The sequence below is a fragment of the Cervus canadensis genome, chromosome 5 (assembly GCF_019320065.1).
Source record: "Cervus canadensis isolate Bull #8, Minnesota chromosome 5, ASM1932006v1, whole genome shotgun sequence".
NCBI lineage: Eukaryota > Metazoa > Chordata > Mammalia > Artiodactyla > Cervidae > Cervus > Cervus canadensis.
The window spans coordinates 550,690-577,338 of record NC_057390.1 but is presented as its reverse complement, the minus strand read 5'-3'; the positions used below and the strand labels follow the sequence as shown (position 1 = coordinate 577,338).

At 39.3% G+C, this 26,649-nt stretch overlaps 1 protein-coding gene across 5 annotated transcripts in view; it reads right to left on the bottom strand.

Moving 5' to 3' along the window:
* The window catches only part of ANAPC1 (anaphase promoting complex subunit 1), a 98,837-nt gene that overhangs the window by 15,773 nt on the left and 56,415 nt on the right, over positions 1–26,649 (bottom strand). For 4 of the 5 annotated variants that reach the window (XR_006269326.1, XM_043467714.1, XM_043467713.1 and 1 more), the window contains exons 30-46: positions 26,334–26,425; positions 24,889–25,023; positions 24,631–24,713; positions 23,492–23,570; positions 22,633–22,707; positions 16,925–17,001; positions 16,297–16,387; positions 16,147–16,200; positions 15,107–15,300; positions 10,350–10,436; positions 8,385–8,502; positions 6,981–7,058; positions 6,559–6,626; positions 5,463–5,601; positions 3,474–3,560; positions 2,206–2,301; positions 192–390 (exon numbers count right to left, since the gene is read on the bottom strand). Coding sequence is in view for 4 of the 5 variants with exons in the window: in XM_043467714.1 (XP_043323649.1) it covers positions 192–390; positions 2,206–2,301; positions 3,474–3,560; positions 5,463–5,601; positions 6,559–6,626; positions 6,981–7,058; positions 8,385–8,502; positions 10,350–10,436; positions 15,107–15,300; positions 16,147–16,200; positions 16,297–16,387; positions 16,925–17,001; positions 22,633–22,707; positions 23,492–23,570; positions 24,631–24,713; positions 24,889–25,023; positions 26,334–26,425 (1,752 nt within the window). In the remaining variant the exon portion in view is untranslated. Of the gene's footprint in view, positions 1–191; positions 391–2,205; positions 2,401–3,473; positions 3,561–5,462; positions 5,602–6,558; positions 6,627–6,980; positions 7,059–8,384; positions 8,503–10,349; positions 10,437–15,106; positions 15,301–16,146; positions 16,201–16,296; positions 16,388–16,924; positions 17,002–22,632; positions 22,708–23,491; positions 23,571–24,630; positions 24,714–24,888; positions 25,024–26,333; positions 26,426–26,649 lie in introns of those variants that run through there. The other variant, XM_043467716.1, reaches the window with a different exon arrangement.

The following is a 26,649-nucleotide window of genomic DNA, read 5'->3' as shown; positions in this document are numbered from 1 at the left end:
CTCACTTTCTATCCTCAAAAAATGTTAGAGTAGATAATCAGAGCATAATTCACCTAACTAGAAACATGACATCGACAGCCATTTGGGACTGTACTAGGACTTAACCTGCTTACCAAGGAAGACAGGTTAAAACAGAAACACCTGAGACCCAGTGCAGCCTTTAAGCACAAGGGGTGCAATGCTGTTCTTACCTTGTAGCCACTGGTCCAGAATATTGTCAATAGTGCATTTGACAACAGGGAGGAATTCCGAGTTCATAAAAAGCCCTCGCTTAGGCTGGTTCTGCAGCCGTTCCTGATGGCTTCTGGAGCTGAAAAACTCCAGCACCAACTTTATCTGCCAAAGGTCAGATGTCTCAGACATTTCTCTTCTTCCCAGTCTTCTTACAGCCTTGCAGAGAGAAGAACAGAAATCCACTTGAAAGAGTGAAGATCCGTCACTTCCTCGGATTTGTACAGTGGGGTATTTTTTTAATATGGTCATGAAATCAAGGAAGGGCAGCGAGGAGCTCGCTCTGTGTGTGAAGAAGTCTGCCCCACAGAGAAGCCCTTCAGTGGGTTTAGGTAACGGCCACTCTGTTCAAAACGAACATGAACAGCCTTCAGATAAAAAATGGTGAAGGCAAACGAAGCTCATTCTTGGCTCAAGGGCTCTGAGAAATGAAGACCCAATAGGTCTTCAGCCAGTCCCCTCTGGGAAACCCAAGTTGGTACAATGATATGTCTGCGATCAGGTCAGGGATCCCAGGAGTCAGGAGGCAAAACCTGTATTACTGACAATACTGTTCCTGGGACCCATCTGCAAAGTCACCATGGCTGCAACCAGAGGGATGTTCCACTATAGGTACCTGCCCATGACTGCAAAGAGGAAAAAGTTCAGAGCATAGGAAAAGAACACACTCCCAACCACGAACTGAAGAACGCCCCCCATCACTCGGCTGCTGTACACACTGTGAGAGGCAGCGCCAGTGTGGGCCTCACACACTTACCACCCAAAAAGGTGGGTGCCCGACGGTAAGGGCGCTCGAGGCCCACGTGGTTGTTTTGGAAACGGCCTTTTTAGTTACAACTGTTATGCAAAACAGGTTTTGGGGAATTACTTCCTGCATTTTCCCACTCAGCTCTTCAGGAGAGATTATTTTTACATTAGCGATTACTTCCTTTGACACTGAGTCCCAAATTCTTATCTATGAACTCATTATATCATAGTCACTCGAGCTTTTTAAAACTATATATCCTGGACTTAAATCTCAAAATTCTGACTCAGTAACTGTGGAAGGGGACTTGAGGCTCTGTATTGTTAAGATTTCCCAGGTAAATTTTAGCCAACTTAGAAAACTACTGACTTAATTTAATGGCAAATCTGAGTCTCAATGATATGACAATATTAAAAAGCCATATGTATTACTAAATAGGACTTCCCAGGTGGCTCAGTGGTAAAGAATCTGCTTGCCAATGCAGGAGATGGGATTTCGACCCCTAGGTCAGGAAGATCCCCTGGAGAAAGAATGGCACCCCACTCCAGTATTCTTGCCTGGGAAATCTCATGGACAGAGGAGCCTAGCAGGCTACAATCCATCAGGTCACAAAACAGACAGACAGGACTTATTAATTAAAACAACAATTACTAATAACCTAAGAAAATAAATAAGTTCAATCTTCTAGGAAAGCTGTTGAGCATTATCTTCTGCATTACCCCTTTTAGACTCTTAATTTAAAGCAACAATAACACAAAAGAACTTTTAAGATGAACTCCAGCTCCCAAAACCCCCACATGCTGACACTGTAACTTCTGTGAGCTTAATCACCAGGTGGCACACTACTGCCACCAGCAGGACACTGTTTGTTTACTAACTGCTCACTTGCATAAGCTTTTCCAGGAAAAGGCTTTGTCAGGAGGGAGGCAAGAGACCACAGGAGGATGCTAGGGGTGAAAGGGAGAAAGCGTGCTCTCCTGGTCAGAGGAAGAGGCCAGAGGGGAGAATGGGCACCCTCGGAGTAAGACAGCCCGTTTGTCATCATAAACGCTAAGCTTCTGGTATATACAGAGCTTTCAACTTTGATAGAGATTCCTTTTCTGAGATTCTAAAAGCAAATGAGAAACTAAAAACATGGACATAGAGGGAATCTTACAGTACTGTCTGGCATGTTATTTGAAATACAGGATAAAGCTCATCAGAATTAGAATAGGTTTTCTGAACCATACCTGATCCATTGCTATGTATGCAGGTAACATCTCTGGGGTCTCCTGAGTCACACATTCGTAGAGCACTGAAGAGAAGAGATCCAGAAGCTCCTGTTTCTGTGGAAAGCCAGAATCTTTTTGTAGCACATCAATGTATATTCCGAAATCAAATCAAAGAACAACTGTACAGTCACTATGATGGCCCATTCTGACATTCTGCAGTGAATGATATAAAAGGGTAAAAAAGGCTAGGTCTTTATAAAATCAGAGTGTATGCAATATTAAACACCAATAAAAATACAATCAAAATTAAGTTCCAAGAAACACTTAAGGCTCTCAGTGCTATGGAGGAGAGGAATGAAAGAAGCTGGGTAAAATGAGCAGACAGGACATCACAGAGCTATGCCGTGGGGTGGGCTGGCGAGAACAGGATCCAGAAGGGGCGCCCAGCAGCCACCAAGATGCAGCAGAAGCCCTGAGCGCAGGTTTGGGGCGGTGACACAGCAAGCTCCGCTGGGGTCAAGGGCGGGCACGGGCTTTCAGCAGAGACCTGTGGCCCTCAGCCGAGCACAGGCCCCAGCCCTTGCTGGCGATGCGACCCCGGGTGTGTGACAGGTCTGAGTGGCAGTATTCCTCAGCAGGCAGCACCCATCCCCAGGGTCAGAGTTAGAATGAAAAAAATTACAAAGAACACTGAGCAGAGTGCCTAACACACAGTGAAAATTCAATAAATAAGAGGCAGGAAGGTTCTGTCATTTTACTTTCAAAACAACAATGTAAGAGAGGTTATATTATAATCCCACTTTTAGGAATAAGGAAACAACATCTCAAAAAGATTGAAAAATTTTTCCAAGGTCACGCACACTTGCAGACAATAGGCCATCAATCCCAGATCATAAAATTCCCACATGCAGTCCTTGCCAACTGAGATGATGGATAAATCAAAGAATCTACTAGCAGGCACCCTTAGAATCCTGAAGAGAACAGCTTTATGACCAAGAAAAAGGGTTATAAAATAAAGAGAAACAAGAATCATTACAAGAATACATAAATACCAGCGATCAAAATTAATGTCTTGGAAATTTTAAGTTGTTTCTACTATTAAGGTAGGAAATGACTGAATTTAATAGTTTTAGACTATGAAAAACTTGTATTTGCCAAACAAAAATCATTCAATGTGCCTAAGGCATGTCATCAAAGACAGATAAGGATATTTTGGATTTTTTTTGGTGGTCTGCAGATAGAAACAAAGCCTAGTCTTGGAGCTAAGCAAACCACATAATACATACCTGCCCAACGTTCACAGTTGGTTTGCAGAAATATTCAGCAAATGACAGAAGTGCTGGATCAGAAGTGAATGTGGAAATTGTTTCAGGCTAAAAAAATAAAGAACAAGTATACGTGAGATAATAAAGATTCTTTTCATTACTACTCAAATTGTACGCAACTGTAATCTACTTTTTTTCACACAATGTTTTCACAAAACCCAAGGCTGCTAGAGCTTCATCAACCTGTTGGGTTGAAAGTTTTTGTTTTCTTTTTTTAGTAATATCAGCTTACTTATCCTTTTTTTTTGTACATGCCCATCCCAAACTCCCTCACTATCCCTTCCTCCTATCTTTCTCGCTGGCAACCATAAGCGCGTTCTTGAAGACTCTGAGTCTGGTTCTGTTTTTTAAGTTCATTTGTATTACTTCCTTTCAGATTAAACATATAAGGGATCATTCCTAAGAAATATATTGCACAAGCTACCATGAACTACTGATTTATCAAAGGGCAGATTAAAAACAGGTGTTTCTTACAGAAGTCACCCCAGAAAGGTTTTCCCTTCCTTCTTAAACTAACTGAAAGGCAAACTAGAAACTAGTTATTACTGAACAGATTAAGCAAAAAAGATTATCAGTCTAACAAGCCACTCACAGAAAGACAAATGCTGTCATAAGGTCACTAGAGTCATGAAACAGAAAGTACAATGGCAGCTGCCAGGGGCTGGGGAGAAGGGAATGGGGATCAGTGTCAATGGGGTCAGAGACGCAGCTCTGCAAGATAAAGACAGTCTCGGAGACGGACGGTGGTAATGGCAGCACAGCGATACGAATGTACTTTGCACCAAAGAACTATACACTTAAAAGGGGTGAGCCAGTGTGTTTTATGTTATGTGTATTTTACAACTAAAAAAAATTGGGAAAAAAGGGTGACAAGGAATATCACTCAAGGTTCAAGACTGAAAATGGAATATGAAGGTTTTACCATTTTCTACTGAGGTTTATATTTTTACTTCTAACTCCCGGCAGGCAGGAAATGGAGATGGTCTTTTAATTTTCATACACTTGCCCCATGAAAACTCAAGCCTAAACTTATCTATTTTCTTTACAAACTGGATTAGGGTCTTTGAGACGGGCCTTGGTTTATATCGGGCTTATATTGGGCTTCCCTGATAGTTCAGTTGGTAAAGAATCCACCTGCAATGCAGGAGACCCCAGTTCAATTCCTGGGTCGGGAAGATCCCCTGGAGAAGGGAAAGGCTACCCACTCCAGTATTCTGGCCTGGAGAATTCCATGGACTGTATAGTCCATGGGGTCGCAAAGAGTCAGACATAGATGAGTGACTTTCGCTTTCATTCACTTTGGTTTAGTGCTAATTAGCAATAGTGCAAATTCAAGTTAAACTTTGCCCAAAAATCCTTTTGAATACTGACAAAATTCACTGATGTCAACTACTTCAATTGATTCTCTGGAAACTATAATAAAGACTCAGTCATAAGAACTCAAAAGTGCTACCCTGCAAAAAAATTTTTTTAATTTTTCCCATGAATTAAGTAAATCTTAATGGATCTGAGGATTAACTATTAAGCTAAGTTCCTTTTAGCGTTAAGATATATTTTGACTGTGAGTTCTGGCAGATGGCCTGTATTTGATAACAGCTGTCACATGAAACAGCCAACAGGCCCCAGGTCGTTCAGTCTTCATAATCTGCTGTGATTAGTGAGTGGATCTACCTAAACAGTACCATAAATGTTATGACAGAAGTATATGCTTTGGGTGGACTAGTAGGATTTGAACCTATTCCCTCTCGTTGTTCAATTTTGGTTTTTGTTTTAATTGAGATATAATTGATATATAACAGTTTATTAGTTTCAGGTGAACAACAATTATTTGATATCTGTATATACTGACAAATGACAACCACAAGTCTAGTTAACATCCATCATCACAGTTAGTTACAATCTTTTTTTCTTCTGATGAGAATATCCTTTAGTTTTTACCAGTCACACTACCTTGAAGGCCCGAGCTTCAGAGTTCCTGTTAGCTACAGTCTGGGCCAATAAACTTTGCCACCCCATTGGATCTTCTTTGTAGGAGAGTTGACCTGCTCTGAGCTTAACATATAAAACCCCATCCTTGGAAAGAATGGACCTGAAAGAAAACAAGAATGGATTTAATACGAGGTATTACTGGGAGTTGTTGCCTGGAAATGTAGTTCCCAATACTATGTTCACATGAGATAAAGTTTTCACCACTTTCTGCTATGTGATTATTTATTGTGTTGAAACTAAACCAGTCCCTACAAGTCATAATCAAGTTCTGCTTTTCTCTGCTGTCAAGATTCAAGGAACCTATTAAATAAGGTGGCATTCTGACTATTTGCTCAAGTATGACTTTCAAAGGAGATATTTTATCTAATATGTATTCCCTTAAATATCTACTGATTTGTTTACAGCAAAAAGAAAAAGATGCTGCAAATCTAAAGACAGAATAATACAAAAAGCAGCTACTTACCGTCTGGAAGAAAGAGAAATGAGGATGATACTGTAAAAACTGTTACAAATTGTTAAACTTTATGCGAATTTAAAGACTTAATTTACATGCTAACTGAAGTGTAAAAATTATTAGCACACTCTGTTCATCAAAGTAATTATCTGCATATGACCATGTCCAACCAAAAGCAATCAAACATCATCTTAATTTTATGAGAGCCATCTAACCAGAAAATGGTAGAGAGATGCAACAGGAGATGTGACCTGCCAAACACCAGCTGTCACAAAGTTCCCTCTGTGGATATATAAATCAGCTTCATTTTCTTAAATTAAATCTTTCATTATTGCTCCAAAATACAATTCCATGACTGTCCCAATTTAAGTTACTCAAGTTTCTCAGTGAATTAATAATTAGGGTTTGACTTCTGAATGTTAAATTTTACTTCCTACTACGGACTTTTTCAAAGAGAGAGACTATCTTCTTCAACACGCTACATATCGTCCTGGATGAGATGAAAGGGTGACAAGGAGCATTTCACATAATTATCATCATTCATACCTTCCCATATATTTCTATTCCGTTCACAGACACATCTGAGAAATTCAAAGCACTTACTTCAAGTGTTGCGTTCCCTTGCTTAAATCTATGAGCAGTTCCCAGTATCTTGGGCCTTTAACTTTAATCTGCCAAGATAAATGTAAACAGTCAATCCAATCCTGGGGAAGTGTTAGTAGATAACATGAAAGCCATGCTTCTCAGAGGAAATGAGAATAAACTGGGCTAGAAAGAGATGGCGAGAGGTTAACACGCCCATTTCCAAGTGAACACGTGAGTCATCTCTCAGGCCACCTCAGCACTCAGTAAAGAGCTCCCAGTGGGGACCCTCTCTCTTCCTCAGGACTATTCCTCCTGCTGCTGCTTGCCCGTTTCTTAGAGAACAGTGAGAACGCACAGGCTTTTCTTGGGCTATCTTTAATGCTATGTTATTCTGGTTGAATTTACCCCTTGATAAATCCCTCTATTCATATCCTACTCACCTGTTTTAAAAGGTGGAGTTCTGGAAGAAGGGTGGGGGCCATCAATTCTTCTTTGGTTTGTTCATACCACTGAGTGCCCTTCACGAATAGAAGAGTCACCAGTTACTATATAGTTAGGGGAAAAGTACAAACAACGTTCACACTCTATGCTCTCCCTCCCCCGCAGGCTGGAGACAGCCTGTCAACAGCACACAGCCCTCTCTGACACCCAAGTCTGACGGGGCTGCCCCCTGCCGCCCTTGGCAGGGCCTGCACCACCCGCCAGGGCTCCGAGCCCGCGCGCCACCGGCCAGCAGCCCTGCGCCTCTGCCCTTGCAGGAGGCCCCTGGCTTCCTGCACACCATCTTCTCTGCCAGGAACGTGCTCGGCCCGGCTGGTGAATCTCAGTCCAGACGCCGTGTCTACCATGATGGCCTCCCAACTGCCAGGAGTGCTGGATAAGAGCACGTGTCAGCTCCCCCGGCCCCACACAAGCCTCCAATTATCGCAGGCTTCTCTTACTGAATCCAAGCCTAACTCTTCAGTGACAGACATTCCTTAAGGAAAATGACAGTCACCTCAACTTTGTATCCCAGAACCTAGCAGTTATGGGGTTTGTTATTTTTTTGTTTTCCTGTTTGTTTTGATCACACCACATGGCTCATGGGATCTGTTTCCTGACTAGGGATTAAGCCCATGCCATAGCAGTGAAAGCTCAAAATCCTAACCACTAGGCCACAAGGGAACTCCCTAGCACAGTTCTGATACTCAGAAGGTACCAAACAATTTTCTGAAGGGAGGATGTGCATGCATGCTCAGTCGTGTCCGACTCTTTATGACCCCATGGACTCCTCCTCTTATGACGCCAGGCTCCTCTATCCATGGGATTTTCCAGGCAAGAACACTGGACTGGGTTGCCATTTCCTTCTCCAGGGGATTTTCCTGACCCAAGAATCGACCCCACGTCTCCTATGTCTCCTGCATTGCCAGATGAACTCTTTACCACTGAGCCACTTGAGAAGCCCAGAAGGACGGACCTAATGACTTAAAATCTATCCATGCACGTAAATCAAAGCTCTCATCACATACTCTGAAGCACTATGCTGACATCCAAAAATTATTCTAACTCCCTTCATTTTTTGGAATGCTACTCTCAGCTATGTAAAGGTAACAGGGGCATTTACAAAATACAAGCTCTAAAAACCAAAAAGCAGCTGACAGCCCCTAAACTATTACATCTGAAGGCTACAAATGAGCCTTAACGGCCTGGCAGGATATACATTAACTGTGCAGGCTTCAATTTTTAGGAGAACTCAACTCACTGTTGTCATCTTTTAAAGGACAACGCTTTCAAAATACTTAGATGTGCAAAGATGGATAAGTGGCCAAAAAAAAAACAACAAAGCAAGAGAGGGAGAGAGCTACCTTATAGGTCACTTCTAATAGGGCGTAGCAGGGCATGTTTGTGTCCACATCCACGGGCACCAGCAGTCTGGGTTCTGCAGCCAGCACGTACAGGTGCCGGAGAGCCTGGAGGTGATACCTGTTTACGGAAAACACAAAAGGCCGTAACAACAGGAGACAGCACAGCAGCCTACGAGCTGAGGCACATCAGAGCCGAGTGATACCCATCCAGGACGGAAGTCCTAAAGGACAATGATGAGATTCAATTAAAACATAATAGAGAAATTCTCTTTATAAATTATACAGAGTGAAGTAAGCCAGAAAGAAAAACACCAATACAGTATACTAACACATATGTATGGAATTTAGAAAGATGGTAATGATAACCCTATATGCGAGACAGCAAGAGAGACACAGATGCATAGAACAGTCTTTTGGACTCTGTGGGAGAGAGTGAGGGTGGGATGATTTGGGAGAATAGCACTGAAACATGTATATTATCACATGTGAAACAGATCGCCAGTCCAGGTTCGATGCATGAGACAGGGTGCTCGGGGCTGGTGCACTGGGATGACCCTGAGGGATGGGATGGGGAGGGAGGTGGGAGGGGGGATCAGGATGGGGAACACATGTAAACCCATGGCGAGTTCAAGTCAGCGTATGGCAAAACCAATACAATGTTGTAAAGTAAAACAAATTAATTAATTAAAAAAAGAAATTAGAGACATGAGACCCTTGACCCAAAAATTCTCTCCTGAGAAAAACTGGTGTGTAGTAGTTACAGAGGCTCTTGGTGCTTATCGCCAAGCTGTCCTGTCTAAAACAGCTGACACTGTGACCAGCGCCATATGTGAGGGCAGCTCTTTCTTACTGTTGCTCAGTCGCAAAGTCACGTCGGACTCTTCGAGACCCCACGGACTGCACGATGCCAGGCTCCTCTGTCCTCCACCGTTTCCTGGAGTTTGCTCAAAGTCATGGCCACTGAGTCGGTGATGCTATCTAACCATCCCCCTTGTACCGTAATCGAAAGCTGACTTCCAACAACTCAAAACAATCTTCCCTAAACTTACAAGTAAGAGACCACTCATCAGAGTTATACTAATTTAACAATATTCTTATGCACCATCTATCATTAAAGTTTGGACCTCAGAGATTCCCTGGCAGTTAACACTCAGTGCTTCCAATGCAGGGGGTGTGAGTTTGATCCCTGGTCAGGGAACTAATGTCCCACATGTGGTGTGGTGAGGCCAAAGAAATTTTAAGAAAGAAAGTGCAGTTTGGACTTCACATCAGGCTACTTCTGTGAAGGTGGTCTTCCTGTCGTGACTGGCTGCAATGTGACACTGTAGTTGAGTGACGGCTCAGTTACTGTGGGCCCCCCTCTCTTGCTCCTTCCCGGGCAGACCACTGGGGCTGCCTGCAGATGAGCTCTCAGAGCGTCCTGGATGTCAGAGCTGCTGTGTTAGACGGCTTCTCCATGCGTAGGGTTCTACTCATTACTGCCATTTCTAAACTAATTCTTTGCTGCATTTTCTTGTCCCTTCTTTGCCAGTTAAACAAAACTTCTCAGCATTCAAAGAGGGAGCAAACGGAATTCATACAGACATTGCCACTAAATCAGATAAATTCCTCTCTCAGAATTAAATACTTTGGCCAAAGTGTATTCAGTTTCTCCTGCTTCTATCTTCTGCATGATGAGTTTTTCCCTAATGATACCCCTGGTCTGGCCTACTTCTGGGTTTAGAGCAGTTCAACTGACTGGAGAATGGGAGAAGGCTGGTCAGGAATCAGAAGCCCAAAGTTCTCTTCTGGCTTAATATTTTGCGAGAAAAGCTTTTTAAAAAGATTTACCCAGGAAGATGACTAAGTTTAAGAACAGAGTATAGCGAATTTGGAAATGAGTCCGTGGAGCCAAAACACCATCAGATGACTCCCCTCCCCCAAGATAACTGAAGAAAGGCCACGTGAGGAACACCCTAGGCTCACCGGTTGTCAGTGCTGTGAGCTGGGAAGTGGGGGTAGAGGGCACACAGGAGGGCGGCGATGGACGAGTCTGACGTGCTCAGAGAGTACCTGCGGAACAAACGCGGAGGGACAGGCATTACTCATCACACAGCGCAAACCTTCAGCTTTCACAGCAGACTTGAGACGGGAAACTGGGGTCTCGTGGCAAGGTCCATTGATGAAACTAATGCACTGATCACTGTGGGTGCGTCATCAATGGGAACATTTTAGTCAGTCCTTAAGCCATTTCAACATCATCTACTATTTAAAGCAGAAGTGACACATCACAAATGTTACACTTCAAAACTTAACATTAGAAAGCAAAGTTCTGACCTAAAAGAGAACAGCGGTGAGAACAATGAGTGCAACTGTAGAGATTAGAGATACTGAAAAAGTCATGTGTAAAGTACACTGATTTCTTCTCCAGTTTTATATATACCTGTTAATAGAATGCTGAAACTTACTTCTAAACATACAGTGTTTTTTCTTACTGGGTATCTCAAACACTTTTTTCCTTTCTGTAAAGCATAGGCATTTCCTTAGAATGCTAGACTAAATAAAACAAGCAAAAGCTATCATTAAAAAGTTACAATGAATGAATAAACAACTATTCCGTGAAAAACAAGCTTTTGTTCATTATCGGTATGATAAACTTATCTTATAAAGGCCATACACTCTTAGTAAAGTAAAACCTTTTGAGATTTTCCTTAAATTAATATTTTACTGTTGCTTAAATTCAGTATGGCAAACAGGATGACTGAAGTTTTGGTTTTTCCTGCAAACATTCTGAAATAAAGACGATTCTGGACATCACATAGAACCCCTGCCGTCACTGCTCCATATGCATACTTTTATTACACACATACATGGAGACATCCCCATATTGCGTTCCCTAGCTCTTTTAATAATTAGGGTATCAAGTAAGAATTCAGTATTTATTATACACATATATATTTTATGAAGAAGAGATTTCAAAATTTAAAACACGGAAATACATCTATTTTGACATGAGCATAAGCTGGGCCATTTTCTCTTTACCATTCTGATAAATCCAAAGATAAACATTAGATACTAATGTTAGAAATTTTGAGATTATGCATAAGGGTTAACTATGCTAAGAGAAATGTAAACCTTGTCATAGAGTACACACAATCACTCAAAACAATCACTAGAAGAGCAGCAGCAGAATGGGCAGAATGGGAGAAAAACTACTCAATATGAAAGCAGAGCAAGCAGGGTCCTACAGCATGTGATGACAAAACATGAGATTGAGTAAGAGAATAAGATGAATAAGATGCTTATTTTGAAAGGAAAATATATTTTAAAAAGTAGGATTTTATGATAGTATTTCCTTAACCATCCTTAGTTTTAAACAACTAAAAGATAAAACTTCTACAAAATGTGTCAAAAGGAAATGAATGCACATCTTTAACAATCTTGACTTTTTGTACTTCTGGAAGAGTGAGTTCCAATGTTTAATTCACTCTCAATAGTATAAAATAACTACTGACTTACAGATTTCGTGTCAGTTGTCCAAGGTCACATACTCTAGAGCTAAATAAATGAAAGGATAACACTATACTCATAGGCTTTAAGATTCAATGATGTCAGATTTCAATTCCTCCAAACCAGTGGAAAGATTCAATGCAATTCTGATCAATATTTAATCATGTTATTTAGTTTGGAAAAATCACAAACAAATTCCACTATTTATATAAAATGTAGAGAGCCAAGAACAGAAAAATATATTTTCGAAGAACAAAGCTCACTTCGGAGGATTTACTCTACTGGATATCAAGACTTATTATAAAAACTACAATAATTAAGTCAACTGTGGTACTGTGCAAGTATAGAAAAATAGACACCTGAACATAACAGCCCAGAAACAAACACATGTACATGGACACTTAATTTACAACAAAGGTGGTACTGCCAAAGAGTGGAGAAACGATAACTTTTTGTCAACAGCAGAGTGTCAATTGGGGGTGGGCAGGGACACAGAAAATCTGTTCTGAAATCCGAATGTGAATGGAAAGGCTGAAAACTTCTAGAAGATAAATAAGAGAATATCTTCATTTCTGGTGGGTAAGGAAATATTTCATCAAAAGGACAAAAAAATATAAACCATCAAAGAAAAATATTAATAATTCTGTTCATCAAAAGATAACATTAAGAGAGTTAAAAAGGTAAGCCACAGAATAGAAGATAACTACAACATAAAGAACTAACAAAGGTCTTGGAATCAAAATGATAAACTAATATGGAATAGTCAAATTAATAGAAACAGAAAGTACAACACTGTTTGCCAGGAGAGCAAGGAGGGGAAATGAAGAGTACTTGCTTAGGGGGTACAGAGTTCTGGAGTACATCAAGGCTGTATATTGTCACCCTGCTTATTTAACTTATATACAGAGTACATCATGAGAAACGCTGGGCTGGATGAAGCACAAGCTGGAATCAAGATTGCTGGGAGAAATATCAATAACCTCAGGTATGCAGATGACACCACCCTTATGGCAGAAAGTGAAGAACTAAAAAGCCTCTGGATGAAAGTGAAAGAGGAGAGTGAAAAAGCTGGCTTCAAACTCAACATTCAGAAAACTAAGATCATGGCATCTGGTCCCATCACTTCACAGCAAATAGATGGGGAAACAGTGGAAACAGTGTCAGACTTTATTTTTCTGGGCTCCAAAATCCCTGCAGATGGTGACTGCAGTCATGAAATCAAAAGACGCTTACTCCTTGGAAGGAAAGTTATGACCAACCTAGACAGCATACTAAAAAGCAGAGACATTACTTTTGTCAACAAAGGTCCATCTAGTCAAGGCTATGGTTTTTCCGGTAGTCATATATGGGTATGCGAGTTGGACTATAAAGAAAGCTGAGCGCCAAAGAATTGATGCTTTTGAACTGTGGTGTTGGAGAATATTCTTGAGAGCCCCTTAGACTGCAAGGAGATCCAACCAGTCCATTCTAAAGGAGATCAGTCCTGGATGTGCATTGGAAGGACTGATGCTCTTCACACACATCAGGCCAATACTTTGGCCATCTGATGCGAAGAGCTGACTCATTTGAAAAGACCCTGATGCTGGGAAAGCTTGAGGGCAGGAGAAGGGGACGACAGAGGATGAGATGGTTGGATGGCATCACCGACTCGAAGAACAAAAGAGTTTGAGTAAACCCCGGGAGTTGGTGATGGACAGGGAGGCCTGGCGTGCTGCAGTCCATGGGGTGGCAAAGAGTCGGACATGACTGAGCAACTGAACTGAACTGATAGCGTTTCAGTTTTGCAAAATGAAAAGGCTTTGGAGATTGGTTGTACAACAATGTGGATATATCTACTATTACTGACTATACACTTAAAAACAGTTAAGATGATAAATTTTATGTACATTAAACCACAAATAAAAATTTTTTAATGAATAAACCAATATGAAAATGGGTAGCAAGAGATTTGGCCATCACCAAAGGACATTTTCAGTTGACCATCAAAGCTATAAAAAGGTGCCACATACCATTATTCAAGAAAGTGGAAATTAAAAACAAAATGAGATACTACTACCCAATGGCTAAAAGAAAGGCTAACAACAGCAAGTGATGACCAGGATGGGGAGTAACTGGAAATTTACATGATGCTGATGGTTATATAAAATGGTAAAACCACTTTGGAGTACTGATGGCATTATCCACTGAAATATAAAAGACATACACACCCAATGACCCAGCTCTACTCACAGATCTGTACACAACAAAATCAAAAACATGTACAAGAATATTCCTAACAGTTTCAAACTAGAAAACAAGCATATCCATCACTAACAGAGCAAATGAATAACTGTGGTATAACCATACAGAGGGATTCAGCAGCACTGAAACATGAATAAACACTATCTGCAACATGAATGAATCTCAAACACAATGCTGAGCTAAAGAATTAAAGTACATAAGGACATAGTATATGATTCCATTTTAATTTCAAAACCAGTCTAAAGTGCTAGAAGCCTACAGGGCAGTTATGTTTTGGGCAGAATAAAGTAACAGTAAATTGGAAGGGGTATAGCAGTTGGAGATGGATATTCTGAGTGACATCTTGCTCTATGGAAGATCTAAGAGATTCTCAAATTGTAGGTAGTTCATTAAGTCATGCCCCTATGCCTTGCACAGTATTCTGTAAGTGTATTTTATCCAAAACAGATCATTAAAAGCCAGGGAAGTCATATAAAAGGATGAGGTGGTCAGGAATGACAGGTGCTAGAAAGAGAGCAAGAAAACTGAAACCAGCAAATCTCATAGGCTTTGGTGACTGACAGTGTTCATGCCTTTTATGAGACAGCAATTTAGTAGACGTTAAAATCATTCAAAAGTGGGGAACAAGAAGTGATACAATGAAGTACTGAGTACAGACTCTTCTGAGAAAGGCAGTGATGCCACATGCGTTAGAGAGAGGACGGTAACTCTCTTAAAGAAGAAAAAAGCTAGTCGCACAGTCGTGTCCAACTCTTTGTGATCCCATGGACTGTAGCCCACCAGGTCCTGGGTCCGTGAATTCTCCAGGCAAGACTACTGGAATGTGTGCCCTTCCCTTCTCCAGGGGATCTTCCTGACCCAGGGATTGAACCCAGGTCTCCTGCATTGCAGGCAGATTCTTCACCAACTGAGCTACTAGGGAAGCCCCCCATAGTGGGGCATAAATTAACTGACTATGGGGCATAAATTAACTGACGGTTAAACTATATTACCTGCCTCCTCCCAAAAACAGAAGTCCGAGGGCCATGTGATGGGCTAAGTGGAAGCCATAGTTCATTTCACCACCTGTCTTCATGTGTAAGAAGCGACAAAGCTGCAGAACCTTCAGGTTCCCCGAGCCAGCCATCACCATGGCAAGAGACAGCAGGACCACGCTCAGGCAAGTCTCCAGATTGTAAGGACCCGTCTGGGGACACAGGAGACGACACCCACATCAGTGTGCTAGTTTATCACCAAGACTAAAGCACCAGCATTAGGCTACAGATGCTCACAACTTAAAAACTGAAAAAACATTTTCTCTGATTATGACATTTAAGTTCCAGGTGGAAAATTCAGACAATAAGGTATCAAGAAGGAAATAACAGTTACTTGGAATACTAAAAGTCATAAACATTTTGGCTTTTTCCCCAAATCTTACCTATAGTATCTATCTTTTAAATGGAATTGAGATATTATTACATATAGCATTTTAAGTTTTTAATCTATTTTATTATAAGCAATCTTCACTAGTAAAAATTCTTACACAACACGCTGTTGATAGCTCCTCTATGTAACAATGCAGATATACCATAGTCCACTTTTTGACTACTTTTAGATTTTTTTGATGCTGCCAATTTTCTAATATAAATAATGTTAATTAAATGTGTTTTTTTAACCAGGAAATAAAACCTTGTGGTCTTACTATCATCAGAGCAGCAATCCTCAATAGCAACTGTATTTTTTCTAGGTAATTTCTCCAACAAGCAGTTATCAACATTCAGTACTGAGAATGGCATAAGATATGACAATCCATGAAGGTCATGGTTTTTCTTAATTATTCTCTCATCATAAGAAATAAATGCCTTTATTTCTTAGTCACATTCTCAACAAATATCCCAGAACTAAAATACAAAGATGAGCCAAAGCCTCAAATCTCCCATTCTAAATTCAAAGACTGTATAGATACTTGGCAACACATAAGTAGTTGAATTGTCAGTGAATTTTCTTCAAGTTTAATTTTATTCCCAAGGAGAACCATCATAAAAAGACTTACTACAGAAGCATTAGGTGCAGACAAATAAGTCATAAAATCTTTTGCAAATTTATGCTGGAAAAAAACAAAAGAAAAAATTTTAGGTTAAAGACGCATACTAAGGCTCTGTAAAAAAGAAAACAGAACAGAGTAGATGAAGATATTTCTTACCAGACAGTTAAATGCTGATAAGTTTTCTGAGCCAGCAAATCGAAAACCCAGAGACAAACAAGCTCCTGCAATGATGTAGACATGTGCCTGCCTGAAAACAGATCACAACAGATTGAAATACTCTCCTTGCTTTGCTTTAAAATTCATTATTACTATCGTCTGGGGACGCAAATAATAAATACTCCTGTTCTCTAAATTAGTTTATTTCTAGGAATGCTCAAATGTGGCTATACTCAATCAACTGGGCAGGTTTACATCTGCTTTCCTTCAGCAGAAGCACCATGTGGCTCTAGCTGATAAAGTCTGCCTCATGCCTGCACTGTCTCATATGCAGCAAAAGACGATAATTTCTAACAATCACTGAGAATTTTTTTAATGAAAAGGATAAAAAAGGAATATACACAAGTTAAATCTCTGACACTGTTTTATGAGGGTAAAAATTCTATGCTCTAGAGAGCGAAATAAAAAAATAAACTTCTGAACATCTGATAAACCATGGTTAGGAACATGGGGAATTTAGAATAATCACTCAAATCAAGGCCAGCATTTCTCTTGCACAATAAATTTCAACTCATTTATCTGACAGATACTGGAATAGCTAATGTGTATTAGATATTTCAGGACTTACGACAAAGTTTCCAAATTCAAATCCTCTGAGCAAGGCAATTCAATCTCACTGAGAGAGATACTATTTTCTCTTATAATCTGTCAAGATAGAAAGCAGAACACTTGGATATTAACATTCAAGTTACAAGTATCCAGTAATCTGAATAATAACATACTGCTTATGGCCGTATTTACGTAAGCTTTACCAAACCATCTCATTCAAAGGCCTATATTTTAATCACACTGACTGCAATCCAATTTCAGATCTAAGATGGGGCAAATACCTCAACAGCACTGAACAAATATAAACTGGACAACTTGAATATATTCTGAAGCAGTAACAGAGTAACAATATTTCATGCCAGTGAACTGAAATGCAAAGATGACGGCCACAGAGGAGACCGGCGGCAGGAGTGAGGGGAAGCAGCGGGAAAGTAGAAAAAAGCAGTTGGAGAGAACTCTTAACCAGAGACATATATTTCTGACTCATGAATGTTTCCAGCAGTAAGCCTACCTACCTACCAAAGATAAGGTTAGTTACCATATTAATCACCCAAACTGTCAATATGCTAATTTGTTAACTATTGCTTAGAAATCCATCTCTTTCCTTTTAGTAGGAACAGGAATTTATTTTTTCAAAAATACAGAGAATATCTAACTTTAAAACCACGAACTGATTTCTCTTCACTTAAATACAAATAAAAAAGATAAAGCTATATATTTTCTAAAACTTATGAATGCAAGCACATAGAAGACAAACTATGAAGATTTATTTATTCCTGACTCTTTTTAGAAGACATTTCAGGATGCTTTCTATAATAAACCAACAAGACAGTTAATAAACCAACAAGAAGTATTCAGAGTCGCTTATGATACAATCTTCTTATGTACTGGACACCACCAAATCAAGAAAAAACCTTGAAATACCTTCTCCCTTTCATAATCTCAATGAGGTAAGCAACTATGTTGGCTATGTAATACAGGCTGATAACTACTTCCATCTTTCTTCCTCTTGTCTTTATTTTTAACTTGAAATGTATCTACTTAGAAATTGAATGACATTCTGAAAAACTGATATAACTCCAAAGTAAGCAGTTAATATAAACATGGATAACCTAATTATAACATTCACTATATAAATTAGCAATAATATCATACAGGAATCAAATATTTCTATTTTGAAAGCAGGCAGTAACAAGTTCCTTTTTATCTTCAAAAGCATATAGCCTGGCACTTAAAGGCCTAGGCTCTAATTGAAGCAGGGCCACACATTAGCCCTGGGACCACATCTGCAAAACAAGCAAAAATTATATTCCTACCTTCTAGGTTTCTGTGAGAATTAGAAGACTTAACCTACTCAAAGCTCTTAAAATTAATACCTGGCACATATTCTTTGTGTTAGCTGCTATTATTATCATTATTATAGATCTGCACCATTCCTATCACATGATCACCCTTGATCATAAACCACTTAAAAGCATCACTAAAAACTTGAGTTATAATAACTGTGTGTGGGAGGCGGGGAACAGCCTAGCCCTTGTTGTCTTTTCTACAGCCTCCTAAGTTTAAAAAAAATAGTAAGAAATGTAAGGAGAAATCAAAGGGAAACATGTAATCACTTATAAGCAGGCTGAGGCGCACAGGAACGAACAAGAAAAGACCCCCAAACTGCTCGTTTTTCCCCCTAATCTTTATTTATTTGGCTGTGCCAAGTCTTAGTTGTGGCATATAGGATCTTTCAGTTGCAGCATGTGGGATCTAGTTCCCTGACCAGGGGTCAAACTAGGGCCCCTGCACTGGGAGCGTGGCGTCTCAGCCACTGGACCCCCAGGGGTCAAACTAGGGCCCCTGCACTGGGAGCGTGGCGTCTCAGCCACTGGACCCCCAGGGGTCAAACTAGGGCCCCTGCACTGGGAGCGTGGCGTCTCAGCCACTGGACCCCCAGGGGTCAAACTAGGAGCCCCTGCACTGGGAGCGTGGCGTCTCAGCCACTGGACCCCCAGGGGTCAAACTAGGGCCCCTGCACTGGGAGCGTGGCGTCTCAGCCACTGGACCCCCAGGGTCTAAGACAGAAATCCCGAGCTCTCAGGACTTCCCTGCAAAAGGGGCCCAGGTTTGATCCCTGGTAGGGGCACTGGATCCCACATGCTGCAACTAAGAGTTTGCACCCCACAAACGGAGATCCTGCATGCCACAACACAAAGACCGAAGATCCCGCACGCCGCAACCGAGACCCAGCGCAACAAATATTAATAAATAGTGGGAAAAAAAAATCTCAAGCTCTGAAGGCCTAACAGCTGGTTTCAGTTTTGCCCCACCTCTTACTAGCAAGGGTGGTTTTGGACCAGTCTGTCCTCTCTCAACGTAACGGTGAGGTACTGAGCTCTAGCTACTGTGTGCGAGTTGCTAGAAATGAAAGATGGAAAAGATCCGGTAGCCGGCCGTGAGGAGTCCTGACGTACAATAATCAAAAGTAGTACATCGTTCCCACCCATACACCAGGGCCAATACTTGAACAATTAATAGCACAACATTGAAGAAAAAATAAAGAAAGAAAGAAAAAGAGAAACAGGCTGCCGTGTAAAGCTTTTTTAGGAAGATGTTAGTTACTATATTTGATACATGCCTTAAGTTCAAACAAATAAGCAGTTTATAAAGTGACCTTTTTAACCCATTTTTGATGCTAAGTTGGTTCCTACAAGTGGCCCAGCTACAGAATCAATGAGATAACTGGGTGGAAGCTAGGAGAAAGTAGAGAGAGAGAGGCATATCAACCAACAGAACTGTGAACCTGTTATATACCCTACTGGGTAACCCTAATATAATAAAGGCCAAATTTAAAATTATTAAGTCTGAAGTAAAAGGAATATCAGAGAGATAACTATATTAAAGTCCAAGGACTACATTTCCACAAAATTTTTAAAAAAGAAGTTACATAAAAAAAGAACTTACATGAATTTTCACTTTCCATTTGAAAACAGTTATTTGTGTACATGTTTAACCTCGCTTTGAAAACGAAAAAAACTAAACAAAACTAAACTTAGTAAACTAAAGTCTTCTCAAAATCAGTCTACATGCCAGATGCATCTTAAATGTAGCATACAATTTAGGATGGTGTCTTGCATTTGCAAAGGATTGACAAACATATGCTGAATGAAGGAATAGAAGAAAAAGTATAATTTCATCCTACAATGTACATTTAAAAGCTTACTTACCAGAAGAACTGCTACTTCTGACATCTAAATATGCAAAGAGTTAAATGCCTGCTTAACCCACGAACCATGTGACGAGGGCAGACCCAGCCCCCACAAAATTAAAGAACTCAACTGAGATTAGAACTGGCACCCAAGAGACAGGGTTTGACATTTGATTCCAAGTAAATTAACTGCTGCTTTAAAGCAAAATGATTTGTGTGTGTATGTATATGTATTTATGTATACACACACATAAAGATAAGTATGCATGTATGTACTTATGTATCAACACTCCAAAGAGGAATACAACAGACACTAGAGTCTTCAAAAAGCAACATGCACATTTTTACTCTGTTACAAATATTTTCTAATTTTCCTTGTCATGGCTTCTTAGATACAGCCATCATTTAAAAGTGGACATTTAATTTCCAAATACATGGGTTTAAAAAAAAAAATGTACAATGTCTCAGACACAAATCAAAATTACTTCACGTAAGAAAAAGAAAAACGACATACTTCCAGGAGAAAAGACCACAGAAAATCATCCTGAAATGACCACGCTCTTGGCATGAGAAGAGAAGGATTTTAAAGCAGCTCTTCTAACTGGAAGGATAATATGCTCATAATTAATGAAAAGATAGAAAATCTCATCAGAAAAAGTATGAAACTTAAAAAAAAAGTTATATTAAAAAAAGAAAAGGAGAGGAAAAAAAAAGAAAAAAGTAGAAATTATTTAAAAAGGAAAAATGCAAATTTTACAACAGCAAAGTATAAAAATGAAAATTTTAAATTCACTTAATGGACTTAAATAGGAAAATGAAATGCCTGAAAAACAGTAAGTGAACATAAAGATAAATTCATAGAAACTATGCAATCTGTAGAAATGGTATAAAATACAATAGTCATCTGATTTTTGACAGAGGAATCACAGGAATACAATAAGGAAAAGAAGGAATACAAATGGCGTTGGCACAACTAAATATATTTTTTTTTAAAAATGGAAGCCTTAACCCTTATCCTCATATCATAAACAAAATTACTGAGATAAATTACATAATTATACATAAAAGCCAAAACACTGGGCTTTAGAAAAAAAATCTTCAGGTTAGTCAAATTTTTTTCCCAAGGACACAAAAAAGCAACAACTATAAAATTAAAAACTGATAAATTAGGCATTATCAAATTTTTTAAATTTTATGCTCATCAAAAATGTTACTAAGAAAATGAATGGCAAGCCATAGGTTAGGAGGGATATTTGCAAAACATTTATTTGATAAAGGACAGGTTTCCAGAATATATTAAAAATTCTAGCAACTCAGTAAGACACACAAAATTTTTTTTTTAATGGGAAAAAGATATAAATAGACACTTTATAAAAAAGACATATGAAGAAGCAAGAAGCAAATGAAAACTTTCTCAACATGCAAAATGAAGCTACAGGAAAATATCATTATGTATTAGCGAGCAGAGCTAAAATTAAAAAGACTAACACCACTGGCAAGATGGGCAGCAGTCAGCATTCTCATATACCATTGTTACAAGGGTAAAATGGTGCAATGTCTGTGGAGAGAAGTTTACCTGTCCTTAGAAAACTAAATATACCGTCCACTGTATGCCTTAGTAGTTCCAATCCTAAGTAAACACTCAAGGGAAATTAGAACAGAAGTCCACAAATTGTATTTATGGTAGCTTGATAATAACCAAAACCTAGAACCAACCCAGGTGTGAATGGGAAAAGAGAAGAGAATTCTCAAAAGAGAATGGAAAAAGAAACTGTGGTATATTCATACAATAGGATACCACTTAACAACAACGGCCGAACTACTGATACACTCAGTAGTATCTCAAAACCATGCTGAATGAAAGAAGTCTTATACAAAAGGGTATATACTGACTCCATTAATAAGGAGTTCTACATCAGGCAAGCTTATACAGTAAAATGTTAACTGCAGAAGCTAACTGGCTGTATGAGTGTTTGTGTAACATTCTTTCAACCTTTATTTTGGAATTTTCTTATTAAAACATTGGAGGAGCATTCTAACACTCTTAAGGATTTCTTTTCCAAATAAAACAGTAACAAGGACATGGACAGTTAATTAAAGGGCAATATTTAGTTACAATATTTACAATATTTGTAGTTTTTACAAGAGTCTGCTTATTTTTTTAACTACTTGGCTTACTGGGTAAATATGCCATAAAATAATTAAAACATGCCATAAAATAATTAAAACATGCCATAAAATAATTAAAACAACTTATATACAGTAAGACAAAAAATTGTCACAAAGTACTAACTTTGATAAATGCATACTTAACCAGAATAAAAATGTCAAAAACACTTAGGTTTCTTTAAGCAAGGTTGTGCTCTGTGCTTAGCATACAATCTTAAAACGGAAGTTCCTGTGTTTTGAAGAAGTATCATAATCATCAATATTGTCTTCAAAAGAAGAAGTATTTTATAGGGTTTTAGAAAATCCCAAGAAATCGTAATTTTACATCATTAAAAATAAAATAATTATTTATCATACATACGTACTTGAGGAACGTTGCTATCAACCCACTTGGAATTTGGTAAAATATCATCCCACAAAATCAGGCATCGAGCAAGCGTCTTAAAAATGAAATACAAAAAAATTAATTACAGCAGGGGAAGTTCACAGATTTTGTACTGATAATACCAGTAACAGAACAATTTAAGAATTAGTTCCCAACTGATGGAAGTTTTCAAAATAAAGCTAAGTATATAGTATCAACCTAAGCCACTTACTAAAATAAACTGAAGGTTTATTAGGCTGGCCAAAAAGTTCATTCACATTTTTACATAAGATGTTACAGAAAAATCCAAATGAAGCTTTTGGCCAACCCAACAGATGTATCACAAAAAAATCTAAAATTGAGTTGCTCACAATCAAAGTTTGGAGGAGTTGGAGAAAAGTTTTTAAAACTTGCCCCATAAATGAAAAGCCATAAGGAAAACAATCAGTCTACAGAATTTAAAGACTATCATATGCTAAAAACATACATTTAAATATCAAGAGGAAAATTTTGAGATAGTTATGTCAAACAATTACTGTCGCTAATTATATCTTTAATAGTATTACTGTACTCCTAAAAACAATGAACAAATGTAAAATAAAGTAGTAATGAAGCCCCACTGAGTTGCTGCTCATTAGGAACTTTGAATAATAATGTGAAAAGTTAAAATGTTAGTCCAAGTACTACCTATCAATGTGGTTGCCTTACTTAGGAATTCCTACAGCTATATTTGAGAATATTCAAAGGAATATGAAAAATTATATACATACATGATGGATTAACAATATAGGCTCGCTTATGGAGACATTTTATATAGACTCCTCAAATTAAGAGAAATGAAAGACTGCGAAGTACCATACCCTCAGTAAAAGGAACTCTGGCTTCACAAAGTCCAGCAAATACATGGTGTCTGGAGCCCGGAGCCAGTCTGCAATGGATCTGTTGGTGGTGGACCAGCAAGCATTATTGCTCAAGAAGAGAGTCAGACAGTCAAGCATCACAAGACAGATCTCAGGAACTTTCTTTCCACTCCAACTACTGCTCTATTTTTTTCCCACAATACTTCACATCCTCCAAAGCAATATCTGGTACATATGTATGCCTTACTATAACCTAAGTATTTGTTTTATTCACTGAAATATCTCCAGTGCCAAGAAGGCAATGACATATACTTTCATGTAAACAGTAGATGAATAAATCTGCTTTTAAATCCTTAATTTTGCAAACATTCACTCTGTCTAAAAAATGAATTTACAATAATGAAAAATTTCTTGAATCTCAAACAATGCTTTTAAATCAAAAGACTTAAAACCCAACTTACTCTTCTATGCAAAATGTAAAAGAATAAAATGCCAAACATCTACTTTCAAGTGCCAACACTAGTTATTGGCGTTGGGAAGACAGAAGGTATGGTCGTTAAGAAAGCTCTTGAATTAAGCAGAAACCATTTTTATGGATGGGAACCAGGAATATAACAATGCTAAGTATTTCTGATTTAATCAGTTCCCACAACAACATGCAAAATTAATGAAAAGGAATTTGGACATTGTTTGATTATCAGTGACATCAACTATAAAAATGAATAGAAACTGGCAACCATACTGTCAGATATTAAAATAACTGGCAGTATTTGAGAGCACTAAAGTCAGGCTAATCTAGCACATAGTTTTACTGTGAGGTAAACACAGTAAGATAATTTAGTGTCACTACTGAGGTCAGAGCGGGGCTTCCCAGGTGGCTCAGTGATAAAGAACCTGCAGGAGGTGCAAGAGATGTGGGTTCAATCCCTGGGTCAGGAAGATCCCCTGGAGGAGGAAATGGCAACCCACTCCAGCATTCTTGCCAGAAACTTCCCATGGACAGAGAAGCCTGGCAGGCTACAGTCCATGGGGTGGCAAAAAGTCAAGACATAATTAGGCGATGGAGCAATTCGAAATCAACTGAGGTCAGACAGGCAGTGACACTGTCATGGCAAGGGATGGGTGGGCAGATGTGGTACCTGTTATTGGTTTTTAAGTAGATCATGGCCAAAGCGAGAGTGGCACCTGGACAAGTCACATCCACATTTATGGTATCTCCTTCCTATCAAAAGAAAAAGTTTATTTGTGTAAAAGAGCTTTGAATTACTCTAAAATTCTTCTGAACACTAGCCATGCTTAAAATTAACATATTTACAAATGCTGATGTGAAAACTACCGTTTTTAAAATTAATTCCTTAGTCTCCAGAACTCTGATCTATTGCTTGACCTGCACCTACCTTGATCTGGTAACTCGGTGACTTGTGTTTCTCTCTGTGCATCCCAGCTTGAAAGCGCCTGTGCCCTCCAACCATGTACTGATAGAGCTGCTCGGGCACATTGAGGTCCGACATGCCTATCAGGTTACTGCCGTGCTGGATAACAAAGGAACAGACGTGTGAAAGGAGATTTTACAGAGAAAGACCTGTTTGAACCGAATAGCTTCAAAGCTGGGTATTTAGGGTTCTTAATCAATTAAACATTTCTCATGAGTTAATACTCAGTTTACTAATAATTCACATTAAAAATTATATAATACACATGCAAATTAATACTTTCATTTCATAAAATACACACAAGCTTCAAAATATACTTAATTTCACTAACAGTTAAAGAAACTGTTAGGTAGGTAAATGAAACCTGAACTATGAACATCTCAATCGTTTCATTATTGTGCCTATGAACTATTCCAGCAATGATAACCATAGTAATAAATGTAACTTTCTGAACACTTAACTCTCTTCTAGGTGCGATTCTGTGCATTTAACATGGGTTACCTTACTTAACATGAGGACAAGCCTATCAAACAGCTACTGTTTTCCAGGTGAGGAAAGGGAGGCACAAAGAGATTACACCCAAGGTCACACAGCTAGTAAGGAGCAGCAGCAGCTCTAAAACAAGGCAGCCTGGTTCCACAGTCTAGGGAGCTGCTTAACTACCAGACAATACGGCAGTTACGAGACGTGACTCTCTGGTCAGAGCCAGAATTCAGGTCCCTACTCTCAGCGCGATGCTATTTTCATTGTATCATCTGCCTCCTTAGCTCATGTGTCAGATGTGAAGAGTCAAAAACCTAACTGACAGCTTTCTTTATATAATTTAGTTTCAGTATAACCCTGTATTGGAGGTTAATCAAAGAACCCACATTTCAGCTGACATAGTCATTTAATGAAATGTTTCTGGTAATTCTATACTGTGTCTCCTGAATGGGGTCAAAGATGGGTCAGAGTGATACTGCATTCTCTAACAAAACAGCTGCTAGCGGGGTGACCTTCTGGGATATCAGGGTGCCAAAAGACAACTCTGGTTTATCTCTAGTAACTTCTACAGACTCTTGAGGCTTCCCACCAGACTCATGTTTTCACTGGTTTCTGCCTGAGAGGGCTGTCACTTCTTCATCTTATGTCTTGAAATCTTTCTGAGAAATTTCATTCCTAGGGCTCATTCGTAAACACTTACATCTAAGCTGGGGTCAAGAAACCTGAAAGCCCTACTCTTCACTACAATTTCTCTCCATTCCCAAATCTGACACTTTGAAAAATATCCCGAAAGAAGAAAAGAGCGCAGAATCAGGGTCAGCTAAGGCACAGTAGGGCAGAGCAGCATTCAGAGCAATGAGTCAAGGGCGCTGTCTTGACAAGCAGATGCTGTCACTGCAGCATCTGAAGGCAGGAACTCTGCTCACCCCCAGGCAAACCATGCCCAGGGCCAGGCCAGCAGCTAAGGAGTACGACTCTCTGTCGGTGCAGTACTCCATCTCTGGACCAGGCGGCCGGCCTGCAAAACAGAAAGCAACACGGTCAGGCTGGTCTCTTCAGAGCCTACGTCGTGAAAGCTTCAGAGCTAACTTGCCAGTAAGTTGCCGAAGAGCTATGAATTCAATACAATCCCACTGAGAAAGATCTGACGTCCTCACAAACGGTGTCCACAACTGTTGGTTTACTACAAAATAAAACCCAAACACGGTTCTTCTCATTTGCCAATTTGAAAGCAATGACTTT